This window comes from Sarcophilus harrisii, chromosome 6, assembly GCF_902635505.1.
Source record: "Sarcophilus harrisii chromosome 6, mSarHar1.11, whole genome shotgun sequence".
Taxonomy (NCBI): Eukaryota; Metazoa; Chordata; class Mammalia; order Dasyuromorphia; family Dasyuridae; genus Sarcophilus; species Sarcophilus harrisii.
Window position 1 is genome coordinate 162,325,218 of NC_045431.1, and position 17,554 is coordinate 162,342,771.

The following is a 17,554-nucleotide window of genomic DNA, read 5'->3' on the forward strand; positions in this document are numbered from 1 at the left end:
ATTGTAAAAATGAATAATTTTGAAAGACTTCAGAAATCAGATCAATGAAATCACTGACTAGGATTCTGGAGGATTACAGGTGAAACATGGCTCTCCTGACAGAGAAGTGATAGATTCAAGATGCAGAATATGGCATACATTTTAGACAATATGCTAATCTGCTTAACTCTGCTTAATTGTTATAAGGTTTTGTTTAACTTTTCATTCCCCCCACCACAGGAATAAGGGAGTTGGGAGGAAAAAAGTAATTGTTTAATAGTTTAAAAAATAAAATTTAATGCTGAGCTGGAGGATCTCAGAAAAACCTGGAAAATTCTTCATGAACTCAAGCAAAGTCAAGTGTACTGTGTGCAAAGTAGTAGCAATGTTTTGGGATGATCAGCTGTGAATGACAGCTATTCTCAGCTATACTATTGCTATTCTCAGCAGTACAGTGATCCATGACTACTCTGAAGGAATTGTGATGAAAAATCCTATCCATACCCAGAGAAAGAACTGATGGGGTTTGAATACAGATTGAAGCATGCTTCCTCCCCACCCCTTCTCTGTTTCTCTCTCTCTTTCTCTTGGTTTTTTGGTTTTTGGTTTTGTTTTGTTTTTTTTTTAGGGAGGGAGTTCTAAATTTTCTTTCACAATGTGACTTTTATGGAAATGATTTGTATAACTTCACAGTGCTTTCTTAATGGGAACTGGGAGTGGGAATAAGGGAGAAAATCTATAATTCCAAGTTTTATAAACCAATGTAAAATTTCTTTCCATGTGACTGAGGAAAAATTTTAAAATATTAAATTAAAAATTTTAAATAAAATGTAATTTTGTAAACAGTATTTTTGTGACAGATAGTTGGGGAAAGAATAGACCAGAAGAAGGGAGAACAATTAGAAGGCTATTACAAAAGTTCATGGGAAGGGAAATAAAGCCAAACTTGTGTGCTTATAGTGAATCAAGACTATATGAGAAATAGTGCCAAGATGGAATCAATGAGATAGGATTGGGCAACTGATTAGATAATGTAGAGAGAAAGATCTAAGAGGTCTAAAAAAATCAAAGGGTCAAAGATGACTCTAAGGTTATGAGTCTGGGAGAGTAAAAGGATAGTTGTGTCAGAAAAATAAACTGAAAAAAAAATCCCCAAAATTTAGAGAAAGGGGCATGTTTTGGGGTAAAACCAATGACTTAGTTTGGAACATTTGAGTAGGGTTTATTGGTACAATATCTTGGTGGAGTTATCTAGCAGGTGGTTAAAAATCCAGTCCTAAGATTCTAAGGGAAAGGTGGAGGTAGAAACATGATTCAGGAGTTATCTGATAAAGAGTGATAACAGAAACCAGTGTAGTTAAGATCACCAGGGAGGGAATAGAAAGAAAAAAAGGGTCAAGTTCATCTCTGCTTAAGGGAGTTGGAAACAGATGAGGCAACAGCAAAAGAAACAGACTATGAGAATCAGGAGAGTGCAGAAAAACACAGGACAGAATGGATCAAATGTATCAAACATGGACCACCCCAGGTCCAGAATAATGAGAACTGGGGAAAAAAATGACATCAGATGCTTCGGTTGTTTGTTGAGGATGGAAATCAGGCTATAGGGAACCGAGAAATGCATAGGTAGTAAGGAAACATGAGACAATAAAGTTTGGTAAGGAAAAGAGGGAAATAGAAGAGGATCTCATGGAGGGGGTCAAAGAATATATTTCTGGCATGGGGACACCAAAATATATTTTTAGGCAGAGGGAAATGAGTTAGAGAAGAAAGAAAGACATCAGAGAAAGGATGCAACCTTTATGAAATATGGTCATGGAGGAAATGGAAGGAGAAAAGGTTACAGGTACAAAGCAGAGGGGTCAAATCTAGTAGGAGCCATGCCTTCCTCTGAATCTGGAGGGAAGGAAGGAAAAACAGATGAGGATATCAAGAAGAGTAGAAGGGGGGAGATGATGAAGTCCCTAACAATTGGCCACAATTTTCCCAATAAAAAGACAGAAGTCACTCCTGAAAGTCAGGGAAGAAATGAGGAGATGGAAACTTGGAGAAAAAAAGAATAACCATGGTGGGGAAAATGGTAGTCAACAAGAGACTTATAAAATGACTGCTACGAGGCAGTGAAGATCCAGGAGAGGTCAGGACACAGAAACTTTTCATGAATTCAGCCAGTGTGATTTTGTGATAAAGTCAGGTAACCAATCCTGGGTTGTTCAGCAGGGCAAAAAGGATAGTGATCAAAAGGAAAAAAAAGTTCTAAGCACAGAGAGTTAATCAAAATTAGGGACTTTATAACTTCCATTTATGTTGGTCTGTTCCCTTTCTCTCCTTCCATCCCTACTCAACATTTCAAGCATGGTGTCCTGTCTCTTCTTCAGTCCCCCACCTTTCTCTCTCTCTCTCTCTCTCTCTCTCTCTCTCTCTCTCTCTTTTCTGTCTCTCTCTCTCCTTCCCTCCCTCCCTTTTCTCTCTCTCCCTCTCTATCTCTTTCTCTCTGTCTGTCTGTGTGTCTATGTCTGTCTCTTAAGATGACAGGAGATCTGGATTTTAGTCTTGATTCTGGAAGATTCCATTCATTTCAGGTAAAGCATTTAACCCTCTGCAGGTCTAAGTTTCCTTATCTGCAAAGTGAGATTACTGCATTAGATAAAAGCCCTGAGGTCCTTTCCAATTCTAAGGAAGATAAAATATTTATTAAGTGCTTACTATGAACCAGACATTCTCCCAAATGCTAAAGGTATGGATACAAGGAACGGTCCTTGTCTTCAAAGAACTTAGAGTCTCCTGGAGGGAAGATAACACATAAATTCATAAAGAGAATCTGGACATCCAGGGAAAAGGGGATCAGTGGATGACAGCTTGGGAGAAAGGCAAAGAAGTGTATATGTCCAGAGCAAAAATCAAGCTAAGAGTGAAGTCAGTGTGGCTGGGGTTCCCTCAGGAAATGGTGTTCCAACCTAAGGACTCGGCAAACAAAAGCATGGACTTCAGAGAAAGGAAGGAGTGATCAAATAATATGGTGGTCTTCGCTGTTCTTCACACAACACATTCCACTCTTGACCATGAATTTTCACTGGTTATTCCCTACAAATGGAATTGCTTCTACAGTAAATATTTATTAAGCACTTACTATATACCAAGAAACTGGAGTATTATGCCTCATCTTTCAGAGTTCAAATCCAGCCTCAAGACACTTACTGGCTGTGTGACCCTGTGCAACTTAACTCTGCTTGCCTCAGTTTCCTCACCCATAAAATGACTTGGAGAAGGAAATGGCAAACCACTTCAGTACCTTTACCAAGAAAATCTCAAATGGGATCAAGAAGAATTGGACAAAGTTTTAAAAAAAACAACTGAACAACAAACAAAAATGTACCAGATATTGTGTTAAGCACTGGGAGATAGAAAAAAAGGTAAAAAGACAGTTCTTGCCTTTTAGGCATATATATATATATATATATATATGAGAGCAACATTCAAGAGAAAGAAAAAATACTCAGAAAAGAGAAATAAATAAAATTAAGAGGGTTTCTCTGTCTTCTAGCTTCCCCAGTTTCCTTCAAGTTTCAGCCAAGATCATACCTTCTACTTGAAGTCTTTCCTGATTTGCCTTAATGTATTTGTCTTTCCCCTGCTATAAATCTTCCATTTATCATGTGTCTATGCAATGATAATGATCATCATCAACATCATTAACATTTATATAGTGTTTATGAGGTAAGCAATTATATTAACTGATTCTCACCACAACCCTAGGAGACAGATGCTATTATTATTCTCATTTTACAGATGAGAAAACTGAGGCAAAGTGTTATGTGACTTGCACAGCTGGTAGGTGTCAGAAGCCAGATTATATGTATGTATACATCTTATTTGCATATACTTGTTTGCATAATTTGACTGATAATTCCTCCAAAGCAGAGGCTGCTGTTTTGCTTTTCATTGTATCCTCAGAACTTAACATGGTGACTGGCACATTACAAGCACTTAAATATCTAGTGAGTTAATTTGGATACTTATTATACTCAAAGTCGTTCTTAAAACAATTTTGCTCTTTTTATATATAATGTTCTCATGTTTCTGATGGTTTTGCTTTTCATTATTTCATACAAGTCTTTCCATGGTTTTCTAAGATCACTGAGCTCACACCCAAAGAAAGAACACTGGGAAATGAATGTAAACTGTTTGCATTTTTGTTTTTCTTCCCGGGTTATTTTGAATCCAATTCTGAATCCAATTCTCCCTGTGCAACAAGAAAACTGTTTGGTTCTGCACACATATAGTGTATCTAGGATATACCATATTAACATGTATAGGACTGCTTGCTACCTGGGGGAGGGGAGAAGGGAGGGAGGAGAAAAGTCAGAACAGAAGTGAGTGCAAGGAATAATCTTGTAAAAAAATTACCCTGGCATGAGTTCTGTCAATAAAAAGTTATAATTATGAAAATAAATAAATAAAATTTCAACTTAAAAAAAAAAGATCACTGAGCTCATTATTTCTTATGCTTGATCTATAGTCTAGTTTCTATAGTGGGTCACTGCCCTTTCCCTCTTACTTCCTCCTTTAATCAAACACTTAGAAAAAAATCAAAGAAAGAGAAAGAAGAGAATGATCATGTCAAAAATCTTTGAGAAGGATGGTATGAGTCTTCATTATATAATATCTCTGAGCTTGCCTAAAAACCTATTTCATGGAGAATTCACACTGGACAAGGTGATCAGAAAAAAATGATACAAGGATATTCTCAAGGTCCCTCTTAAGAACTCTGGAATTGATTGTATGGTGCTGACACAACTGCCCAACACCAGAGAAGGTGCTGTGCTTTAGGAGCAAAGTTGAATTGAATTAGCTCAAAAGAAATGTAAGATGCACAAAGTTAGCCAGTCCACCCCAAATGTTCATATGGACTATTTGTGTCCAACTGTGGCAGAGAATTCCCAGTTCATATTGCTCTGATCAGCCCCAGTCAGACACACTGTAACTGAACTCTAACACAGTGATATCCTCTTCAAGAACGAAGGACAACCAACCAATCTCCACAGTGTTTTAAACTCCTAAGAGATGGGCATTGAGTCAATTTAAGATATTCTGAGTGCTGTTGCCATGAAGACTACTAGGGAGCTGGTGCTATGGTAATAGGTCATGTTTTGTGTAAAAGGGACATAATTGAGAGGCTGAAATAGAGCTTTCTGCTACCCCACAGAGGGGTAAACTAAAACAAAAATCTCCTTCCAGTGAGAGACTTTCCATGAAAAGCAGTCTTTTTGTAAAGTCCTAGTTCAAGTTCCCTTTTGCTCCTTGGTTACAAGCCATGGGAAAAAAGCATCTTGTGAAAGAGTCATTGGTCCCTCATCATCAGGGAGGGGGGTTCTGCTCCCACCAACCTCCCAAAGATACTATTCAAAACAGAATTCTGAACTATGGTTGGGAGGAAAGTCAGCTCCACCACTCTCACACTTGCAACATCAGACCAGTTGCCATGTGAAAAGATCCTAAGGTCATTATTCACAGGAGCAGCAAGTCAGGGGAAAACAGATCCCTGGAAAACATTGTCAAAGTCAATATTTACTCCAGTTGAAAGGAAAAAAAATAGGAGGTGAAAGAAAGTCCTTCCAGATTAGACCCTATTTCAGATGATATCAGAAGTGTTTTGAGGTGAATGACATGTCCACATCCCAAACACAGCAATGTTGGCATCTGATATCAAGACCATTTGTCACTCACCATAGCAGTAGAAGGCATTGCTATATCTGTGGGGGTGAAGGTCACATCATCAAAAGTTGAAATGTTAGCTGCAAGACAAGAGAGAGATTTGAAACCATACACACCAGAAAGACAAATGAAAATCATAATTTAATATGTAAAAAAAAGAGGCAGTAGTTTTTTTTTTTTTTTTTTTGTAATTAGGTTTCCCCAATTGCAACAAAATTAAGGGGCAGTTTTCAATTCAATTAAGTTTCATTAAATTTCTTTTCTCAGGCAGATCAGTTTTGGAATATCTTTTGTTGCTATGTTGTTCCATGATGATTCTTTTTAGAAAGACAGAATGGTAGTAATTGAAATAAAAAGGTAGAGTCAACATTTCATTATATTAGGGGTTCAGATAAAATACAAACATTCTCTCTTCCCTCTTTCTTCTGTCTCTGTCTTTGTTTCCCCTCCTTTCCTCTTTCCCTTTTTTTCTCGCTCTCCTCTGTTTCCATCTTTCTGTCTATCTCTCTATTTCTCTCTATCTCTTCTTCTTCTTCTTCTTCTTCTTCTTCTTCTTCTTCTTCTCCTCCTCCTCCTCTTCCTCCTCCTCTTTCTCTCTCTCTCTCTCTCTCTCTCTCTCTCTCTCTCTCTCTCTCTCTCTCTCTCTCTCACACACACACACACACACACACACACACACCTAGAACCTAGAAGACAATAATTGAGAGCTCTACAACGCTGAAATCCATGAATTGTCCAGGACTTCAGAGACTATCTAGTCTCATCCAGATCTAAACAACAATCCTCTCTGCAACGTAACTCACATGTGATTATCCAATCTTTGTTCATCCATGTCTAATGAGGGGTAACTAGTCCCCTCCTGAGGTAGTCTTAGATAGCTGTGATTATTAAGAAGCTCTTTCTTGATTCTTGGTCCAACAACAACACCCATGGTTTATAATTATACCCTCTGGGGCCATTAGAACAACCCTCTTCTCACCTCCTTCCTCTCCCCACCTTTCTACACAGACACAGTTTTTCAAATACTCTTAATTAAGCAGGTCCCTCCTGAGTCTGCTCTTCTCCATACCCTTCAACAGATTTTCATATGTTATGAACCTGAGGCTTTCCTGGTTATCCTTCTGTAGACTGCTCCACTTGAAACAATATTCTTCCCACAATATAGCAACCAGATATGAAAACAATAGAGATATAATCTAACTAGGGCACAGAATAGCAGAATTATCACCTCCTGAGACTTGACACTCTTATCTCTCAATGTAACCTAAGATCAAATTAGCAGTTTTGGCTGCTTTATCAAACTTGATTTAGGACTTCTTCTGTAGGGTCTCAATTTCCTTATCTGTTAAATGGGGATAAATTACTTTGTAGTACCTACTTCACAAGAGTACATGTATATCCATGAGACCCACTTATTCTTACAGATAACAGACCCAGGCAGGTTAAATGAATTTCCCATTATCAAAGCTGGGATTTGAACTTGGGTCCTCTGATTTGCCACTGCATCACTATTGTGTAAGGATGTGCAAACCCAAAAATGTCATATAATTAAGAGTTGGTATCATAAATCTGCATATTTTTCTGATGGTCCCACAATTCAGGTGCCCTTTAGATTGTAATGTCTTTTTCATCACAATTACTCATTTTCTGATTTGGGGGTCCAAACTTTTTGACTTTCCCTTTTATCTGATTGGATAAAACAAAACTAACCACAAAACCTTATATTTATGGAGTTAAATTTGCAAAGGATTTCATATATATAATCTCAACTTAATCACTCTATTGTCAGAAGACTTGAGTTCAAATTCCACCTTAGATTCCACTTACTAACAGTGCAGAGAAATCACTTATATCTATCTCTCTGTGCCTCAGTTTTGGAAAATCAGGGGTCAGTCTTGGTAACCTTTACAATTCCTTCTAGTTCTAAATCAATGATCCTTAAAAAGCACTCTGGAATGAATAAGAACATGGAGAATTCCAGAAACCTTCATCTGTCCTCCCTTTTACTTGACACAGTTCTTTTAAACCAGAGAACCAACAAGATCTATCTGCTCTCAGAGGTGGGAGATTTTGGATTCCACTCTCCTTGGGTACACTTTGTTCCTCATGCTTAATTCCAGGGAGTTTTCAGAAGACCTTCTCATCAATCACTCTTTTTTTACTTCCTGCCCTTTCTATTTGTTATTTCAATTGGTCTTTAGGCCATCTGTGGGAATGGAAGACATTAAGAATGGAGAAGTGTATTTATGAGCTGTTAGCCTTTTCCTTTCATCATTTCTTAAGCTGGATTTGATATCTGTTTATACAGGGATGGAAGAAAACAGAAGGGAGCCAAATAAATGTGTCTATAGGAGCTAGGAAAGTGGATGGGTATATTCAGGTCAGAGCTGATATATAGAACAGAATACATTCTTAACATAAGAGATGGCAGTTACAGGATCTTCCTCTAGCTTCTCAAAGCCTGGCATCGGTAATCACTGGTGATCTAACCCCTCAAGATATAGATGACTGGTGACCAAAGGGTAAAAAAATCTAAACAAGTAACAACTGGCTGCTGAAGGCAGGATTCCCAGCTTGAAACATAATTGTCACTCAATTCTTGACCTAGCTCCTCAATGCCTAAAAGGATGTATCACTCCCTGTCCATGACTGAGTTAAATAAACACTAAGATAGTTCCCTAGTAATAAAATTAGAATATCTCATCATTTTTCCATTAATAAATATTTACTAGATGAGTAGTATTTGGGGCAAATGTAAAAAATAGTGATTTAGAATTGATATATCCACTCAATAAGTGCAACACATAGGAATTAATATTTACACTGCATATTGTTATATAGAGACAACATGACCTCATGAATAAAAAGCTGACTGGTCACTCCCTGCTCACTAGGTCTAAATAGGTGACCCTAGACACACTGAGGTAGTCTATACTCCCAAGTGTAATAGGAAACAGATTAAAATGTATTGGGAAATATTTAACAAAAAATAAATAACTATAAAATAAATGTAAATAACATTAATGTGTGGTTTTTAAGTTAGGAATCCTTATGTACCTTTTGGTAGCTCCTGTTTCTATTTGAGATTCAGACGTGTCCTAAGTAACTCTGTAAGACTTAGGTGCAGAGAAGGAGCCAAGCTGTACAGACCAAAGGAACTTCCTCACCTGGAAGTTTTCTATCCTAATAAAACCACAATAACCATAATAAACTATAATAAAGTCCCTATTCCTATACCAATAGAATAACCCAAGGAGTGGGGAAGGAGAATCAGCTGTTCCACCAGTAAAATATCATGGAATGCTCAAAAAACATCAGAAAAAAATTAGCAACAATAGATAATTTTGTTGTTATTGAATTATGTCTGACTCCATTTTGGGATTTTCTTGGCAGAGATACTAGAGTTGGTTTGCCATTTCCTCTTCCAGCTCATTTTACAGATGAGGAAACTGAGGCAAATGGAGTTAAGTGATTTGTCCAGGATTATACAGCTACTAAATGTTTGGTGTCAAATTTTAACCCAGGCCTTCTTGACTTTAGGTTCTATTCTTTATCCATTGTGCCACCTAGATACTCAAAATAGATTATATTAAATATTAATTCCTTAAACTAAATAACCACATCTAATCTTCTAGGGATTTCTGCTTCAGACAAGAGTAGATGAATATCATATATCTTATTTCTGTTAATAATTACTCATGGATAATATTTCCATCATGCTATCAGCTTAAAAAAAAAAAGTCTGGGGAAAAGCAGAAAGCAGTAATAGGAGGAAATAACACAGAAGAAAAAGTTATCCAATACCATCTCAGTCTAAGGCAGGGAAATTTACTAGCTAACATTTATATAGTATTTAATATATATATATATATATATATATATATATATATGCATAACATTTATTATGTGCCATGCACTATACTAAAACTATTTTACAAATATCATTTTATTGATTTTCTCAACATCTATGGGAGGTACATGCTGTTATTATTCCAGTTTTATAGATGAGGAAATTGAGGCAAGCAGGATTGAATGACATGCCCAGATTAATTTAGTAAATGTCTGAGGCTGAATTTGAACTCAGGTCTTTCTGATTCCAAGTCTAGTTCTCTAACTATTGTACCACCCAACTGTCTCTGGCTTTTATTACTAATTTTGCCATGACTGGTGATATGGAACTCAAATTTGAGAGCTTACATACTTCCTATACTGGTATTCTTAAGCAGGGTTCCATATTCAAAATGACACATTTACTCCTCATTTTGGAGAAAGTTGTTTCTTTTCTTATTCCCTAAAAAGCTTCTTTTCACCATTGCTGAGTGCCAGGGATGTAGAATTATATTATTTTCAGAAACCCATCATTCTATGAAGAAAGCTCTACTCCAGAGAGGGATAATGTCACTCACTGATGAGAGATGAGACTTTAAATAAACATCTTATACTAGGAAACTTTTCAGTGACATGGGGAAAGCGCTGCTCTCCTAGAGTTTCACCCTTGATTGAAGGGCCCCCATTATGCCTGTAAAGTTATCTCCCAGTCTGCAGGATGGAGACCTCCATCTGTGAAGTCACCAGTTCAGTATTACATATTTTCCTGGTGCTGAAAAACATGCCATTAGCCAATTTAAATATTATGGATTCATTGATTGAATTCTTTAACTCAGAGGGTGTATTATGATGAGAAACCAGACTTTTGTTGGTTTTTTTTAAGAATGTTCTGGCTCTAATTGAGACTGTGTTATCCTCCCAAGGTAATGTTTCAATGTCCTATCAAGAAATATTAAGGTTTCCAAGTCAGCTCTATAGGAGTAAGTTAGCTTAGGAAATCATTAACCTTTTGAGGTACTAATGAAAATGGCCAAAGTTCATTTTCTGGGTTGTTTTCTGTTCCACAAATGACTTTGCTCTCCATAATACCAGTTTACCAAACTTGCAAACCAAGATGGATAGAAGAGAGGGCACCAAAAGTCCAAAAGGCAGTTAGTTCTTTTCCATCAGCTTCCTCCTCCACCTAAGTTCAGAGAGTCAGTAATAAGAGGTAGCCCATAATGCACAGAGAAATAATAACCTCTGTTAAACAGAGGTTAGTATTTGTCTTTTATTCTCAAAGAGAATCAGGGAGGTGACTCCATGACATGCAAGTGAGTTGGATTTAAGGGAGGGAGGCTGTGCAAGATCACCTGCCTCCCTTTCCCCTTCAGAGCCACCTGGATCCAGTGGCCAGATATAGGTCAGGATGAGGAAGATGGCCCTGGATACAATGGGAGATCTTGGCCTTTTTAAGCTTAGATATTCAACAGGTCTCAGTTTGACTGAGAAGGCACCCATTTAGTGATTAAGGCTAGGTAGCAATTTAGGCAAAGAATCCCCTCTTTCACCCAGTCAAAAAAAATCTAAATAAATAAATGAATCTGGGAGGGGAAAACCCTCAGGGTTTCTGGTCAAAACAGACATGATTGCTTTCAAGATGGGATTATTTAATAGACAAGAGCCCCATCATGAAAAGGGAGAGATGATGCAATGTCATTAATTCAATCACTCAAACTTGGTGGTTCCATCCTGATTCAGTGTTCTGGTGCACAGGATTATGTGTGACCAAGGACTTTTCACAACTTGGTCAGACAAAGTTTCCAACTTTCCATATACAATGAGGAAGCCAAATATAACTTAGGTCAAAGAAGAAGCTAAAACCAGATTAAGTTAAAACCTGTAATTCAAGTATAAAATTTGTTCCTCTCTCAATAGCATGTTCTCAGGTAAACAAGATAGGATTTGCTCTATTTTCACATTTATTCAAGCTACTATAGCTATTACCTTAGTTAGGTGATGTAGTAGAGTGCTGGATTTTGGAACAGGAATATCTGAGTTCAAATCTTCTCTCATATACTCACTAGTTGTATGACTAAGGGAAAGTCACTCAGCCACTATCAGTCTGTTTCCTCACTTAAAAAATAGGAATAATAATAATAATAGCATCCACCTCCTAGGGCTATTGAGAGAATCAAATGAGATAGCATACATATAATGTTTTGCAAAACAAAGTACTTTATGAAATGCCATCTCTTATCACTATTTTCATTTATTTCCTCTTCTTGTCTCCATCCAAATAATAACAGAAATGAATTCAAGTTTAGCTAAAGCCCCCTAGGTAGGTGACTAACACCAGTCTGACCCTTTTTTCTAGTATGATAAATGAGAAATGGAAACCTCAAAGTAGCTTTGTATGCATGCTAAATCCCTGGACTTGCTAGATTTTCATTCCTTTCAGTAAATTTCAATGTGGATGTATTCATATCTATTGAGAAATCAAACAGGAATCTCAGCATTGGCAGATTTCTATTAAACTTTCAGCTAAAAGACCCTTCTGACCTTTGTGTTTTGGAACCATCGCTTTTCCCAGAAAAGAGTAAAGCAGAACCTCTCTCTGGTTTTTTTTTTTTTTTTCATGTAAAGAATTTTATTTTTGTTTTGCCTTTTCCTGGGCAGAACACCATTCTACAATACCTCTAAGAATTAATCTGTACTGAGAAAGGAAGCAAGGATCATCAAAAGCCAGAATGATCAAATCAAAATTACTAACATTATTTCCTCCTTTAACAAAGTTACTAAATTGGTAGGTCAGGAGTCTGTCACAGTTGTAAATTACCTAGTTTTTAGCAAAACATTTGATAAAGTATTTCATAGTATTCTTAGAGGGAAAAAAAATGAGGAGATAAGGACTAGACAATTAGGGGATTTGGACTCAGTTTAATGGCCAAATCCAAAGGATTATCATTAAGGATTTCATGTAAACTGGGCTGATCACTAGTAGCCCCAAAAATGTGAGGTTGGGTCTCTATTTTTTGACATTTTTACCAATGGACTCTGCAAAGGCATACATGGAGTGCATATCAAATCTGTGGATGACACAAAGGAAGAGCTAGCAAATTGAATGATAGTCAGGACCTAAAAACATCTTGAATATCTGAAAACTCTGGTTGAATCTAAGATGAAATTAAACAGAAATAAATGTAAAATTTTACTTTGGGCTTAAAAATTAATTTTTCTTGTATGAAATAGGGATGAATAGAACAGTATATATATATATATATATATATATATATATATATATATATATATATATATATATATATATATATACTCTCTTTGCTTCTCAGAGACAATGCAATCTAGTGGAAAGAACAGTGGAGAGATTTGGATTGAGGAGTATATTATAACAATAATTTTTGTGTGAGACCATTTGAAAACCCTCCTTTTGTCATTACCATCTCTAAGCTAATGATTCTCAAGCCTGCTCATTCAATCCTAATCTCTTTTACTGACCTTTAGTCTCACATCTCCAAGTGCCTGCTAACCATCTCAAAGTATCTTAATCAGTATATCGTAATAATTTTAAAATCTTAATTTTATCAGTAGATACAAAACAGAATTCATATTTTGTCTCTCTAAATGATCCCCCCTTCCTAAATTCCCTATTATTGTGAGAGTATCACAATCTCTACTCAGTCAACCCAACTTCCCAGAATCCTCACTATTTCTTACTGGCCCTAAACAAGCCAGTGCCAGGTGCTATTGATTCTCCCTTTGAGATATCCTCCCCTATATCCCCTTCTGTCCTTTGAAACTGGTACCATCCACGTGCAGCCATTCATAATCTCCTCCTTACTACTACTACTCCCTGCAACCTGCTGTTTGGCTTCCCTGCCTCAAAGTCTCTCCCCACTCCAATCCATCTTTCACTGAGCTCTCAAAATGACCTCCCTAAAGCACAGATAAAAGTATCATGTCTTCTGATCGATAAAATTCAGTGATTCTCTGTCTCCTCTGGGATCCAACATAAAATTCTCTGGCTTCCAAAATTTGTAATCTGGCTTCTCCCTTCTCCCTAGCCCCCAATTTTCCAGTTTTCTTCTACCTTATATTCTCCTCCCTCACCTATACTCTGAGGTACAGTGATACTAACCTCAAGCAAGACAGGCTGTCTCTTGGCTTCCAGGCATTTCCCTTGCCTGGGATCCTGGAATTCCCTATTTCTTCATCTCTGCCTTCTGGCTTCTCTACCTTCCTTCAAATCCCAGATAAATGTCCACCATCTACAGAAAGCCTTTCCCAATCTCCCCCCTCCATTGGTAGTGCCTTCCCTCTGTTAATTTTCTTCTCTATATCCTGTAGATAACCTGTTTTAACATATTTGTCTTCTTTATTAAACTGTGTGAAAAGGACTGACCCTTTTCCTTTATATCCCTAGGACTTAGCACTTAAAGGTGCTTACTGACTGCCTGATATCCCCAGGTTTCAGTTCTCCAATTTAACAAAGAGTTTGGGGAAGCCTTTGTCATTAGTGTCTGAGCTGGTGGCTGGAAATTTCAGAAGCATCATTTCTGCAGGGGGAAGAGGAACATGCTATATTCTTCGGGGAATCAGCTTACTCAACCCAGTAATTTGTTACTGTCCCCACCACCAGAATCAGAGCAGGTACCATCTGAGGGGACATCCTCACCTGAGTCTGGAGGTACACAGGAACAAGAGAAATGAGTGATGTAGTCCACTTTGAAGTGGGAATTGATAGGATAGTAATCAGCCAGCTTGATCATCTTCTTGAATGCATCATATATGAAAATGAAGCTGATCAGAGAGGAGAAGCCCTCTTCGGTAAAGCGGGTAAAGTATTGAACTAAGAAGCTGGCATCCGTGGCCACCAAGATGAGACACAGGAAGGCGGACCACAGACCAATCCACAACCGGAACTCCAGGTAGTCAAAACCATTGTCTCTGAAAGGAAGAAAGAAAGAGAGAAATTTAGAACTCGGACCCCACACAAAATAAGAAGAATCTGGCTCTCCAATGCTAATTAATTAGTAATTAAATGCCAAAAATCATCTACAGGTCCTGGAAAGGAAGCATATTGTGTGTTACAGGATGATGGATTTAGAATGGGGAGAGACCTTGAAAAGGAAAGCAAACGCATCATTTTACAGATGAGGAAACTAAATTGATTTGTCCAAGATCATATAGCTAATAAAACTGAAAGTTAGGTGGAACAACCTTCCACAGCTTGAGTTCTAAAAGATGGTAATTTTATGTGGCTCATGAAGGATGTTATAAATAGCCAAATGGCCCTCCACCAAAAAAAGGTTCCCCAGCCTTTAGCAAGCTGCCTGGGGTAAAGAAAATTTAAGTGGACCTGAATCCACTTATTACAGCCAGTATGTCACATGGGCAAGATTTAAATCCATGTTTTTCTGATCCTAAAGCCAACCCTTAAACCATGATACTATGTAGCCTCTGTTGGTCAGATAAAGATAGATAATTCTAATTTTCTATATAAAAAAATCAATAAATTAAGGACTTTTCTCTAAGTCTTATAGCCTGAATTATCAGTCTTTCCTAATAATGGATTTTAATAATGCTGTGGAATTGGGGTAAAACCCAGTGATCCTGGATTACTAATGACCAATCTCTGAAATTCCACATAAGACTAATAGAAATAGCTGAAAATAATGATGAAAGGAACCTATCTTGTCACTTATCTAGTCTAACATCCACATTTTATGTTTGAGTTGATTGAAGTGATTTGCCTAAGGTCATGCAGCTAATCTGTGACCAAGGTTGTGTTGGAATCCAAGTTCCCTTACACCTAGACCAGTTTTCCTGCCTCTAAAGCACACTTCCTATGCTCTGAAACTAATCTAGCTCTTGATAAGGTATCATTTGAGCCCACATTTCACAGAATACCAGACAATAATAAAATAAATTTATCATATAATGAATTTTCTACAGTTAATTTAGAGACATCCTTCCCTCCATCTATCAATTCATTCACTCAACAAACTTTCATTATTTGTTTTATCAGACTTGGAATGTCATCGGTATAGAACTGATTGTGCCTTATCTCTACCTAAGTCTTAGGGACTTGCTCAAACCCCAAAAGCAGAATATGTCAAAGAGGGGATTTGAAAGAACTCTTCCCTCACTCCAAGTTAGCTTCCTGTCAATTAGACCTCACTATTTCTTATGACTAAACTAGTAACTTACCAATTAATATTAAAATTAATAAATGAATGAGATAAGTACTAGGCAAAGTAGGCTGAGATCTAAAATGAGTCATCAGAAGAATTAGGAATCAGAGCTTGTTATTTCTGAATTTATTCCTTATCCATTTGACCAAGAAATCACCAGTGGAAAAAAGTATTTAAAAGTTTTGGGATTTTTTTGGAAATTGCACTTATCTTTACTTCCCTAACAAGGTATAGACCAAGGTATAGTTCAACAATTTCAATTTTTCCCTCCAATGCTTTAGCATGTTAAAAGAACAAGATCCTTATATTTGCCTGATGTTGAAACAACATCACTTGGGAGAAGGAGAAACAGGGAACATATGCTTATGAAATCTTGCAAAGAAAGAAGATCCTTAGGCTAACTGGAAAATTAAATGCTTAGGTCTGGGTGGCCCTAAAACTATCTTATATAGTCTCAATCACTGAAACTAGTGAAGAACATTGACACAAATGATGTGCTTAAAGGAGAAAGAAGGAGGTATAATAAGATATGTCACTTATTTAGCAATTATAAGACTATCAGCCAAAAAAAAGGACTCACCCTCCTATCACAGTACAGTTTATGAGAAATAGTTCATTATAGACATAAAATTTTTCTGTCATCTTGGTTTTATTCAACTCTTCATGTCCCCAGTTGGGGTTTCTTGGCAAAAATACTGGAGGGGTTTGCCATTTCCTTCTCTAGATATTTCACAAATAAGAAAACTGAGGCAAATTAGATTAAGTGACTTGCCCAGGGTCCTACAACTAGAAAGTGTCCGAGGTTAGATATGAACTCAGGTCTTCCTTACTCCAGTGCTCTATCCATTAGAGCCACTAGCTCCTTTCTTGACTCTAAGTCTTAGCTACCTGTACCTGTTTCCTACCTTTTCCTTTAAGTCCCAGGAGTCATGCAAAAGTCTAAGGAGGCACTAGCCCTGAAGTCAGGAGGACCCGAGTTCAAATCTGAACTCAGACACTTAACACTTCCTAGCTGTGTGACCCTGGGCAAGTCACTTAACCCTAATTGACTCAGGGGGGAAAAAATCTATGGAGAGAATAGATAAAATTATTTTTACTATTGTTATAATATTATAATACCATTCACCAAATGACAGCAATAATAAAGTACTTTGATCCAAGTAAAGCAGGCTGGTATATAACAGCACTATATTGTTTAGTGCTTGAATTAAAGAAAAATCTTTGCAGTATTCCTCTTTGACATTGCACTTCTAATCAGATATAATTTCCAGACAAATCATGGAGTACTTTGTTTACTTTGCTAATTATGGGCTATTTGAAGGAAAAGGGAGACATGAATTTACTTAGTAAAAGGAAATAATTTCTATCTCAGAATTATCTAAAGGAAACCAGCAAGAAACATTTTCTCCAGATTAAGGCTCTGATCGCTTTACTGCCCATAAATCTTTGGGAAGAGGCCGCCCCTGTTTGTTCCTGTGGAGGGTACAGACTGGCTTATTCTTCCCACAAAGGCCTTCTCCTCTCACACAATGAACTTTCTTAAACACAGAAAACTTTTTGACTATTTGCTGTAAACTGGCATGCGTGGAATTCTTTCCAATGTCCTGGGAATTAAGATGAAGAAGCCATATAATAACAAGGAAATCCAAAAAAACTAAGGAAAAACTGCAGCATTAGGCTGAAATGTAGAACTTGAAAGTTCTTTTCTTCACTTAAAACAGGCCATAGGGACTAGTTTTGAACTAATAATAACAATAATATCATAAAGATATTCAGTGGTGAAATATGGGAATTCATCTGTTTTTCACATAATGGAAAAAGTATTTCTGTCATTGCAGACT

At 37.1% G+C, this 17,554-nt stretch overlaps 1 protein-coding gene across 6 annotated transcripts in view; it reads right to left on the reverse strand.

Moving 5' to 3' along the window:
- Positions 1-17,554, reverse strand: part of SLC4A4 (solute carrier family 4 member 4) — a 382,231-nt gene that overhangs the window by 60,415 nt on the left and 304,262 nt on the right. For all 6 annotated transcript variants that reach the window (XM_031944125.1, XM_031944124.1, XM_031944128.1 and 3 more), the window contains 2 exons: positions 14,195-14,466; positions 5,707-5,774 (listed from right to left, as the gene is read on the reverse strand). In XM_031944125.1, the coding sequence (XP_031799985.1) occupies positions 5,707-5,774; positions 14,195-14,466 (340 nt within the window). The remainder of the gene's footprint in view (positions 1-5,706; positions 5,775-14,194; positions 14,467-17,554) is intronic.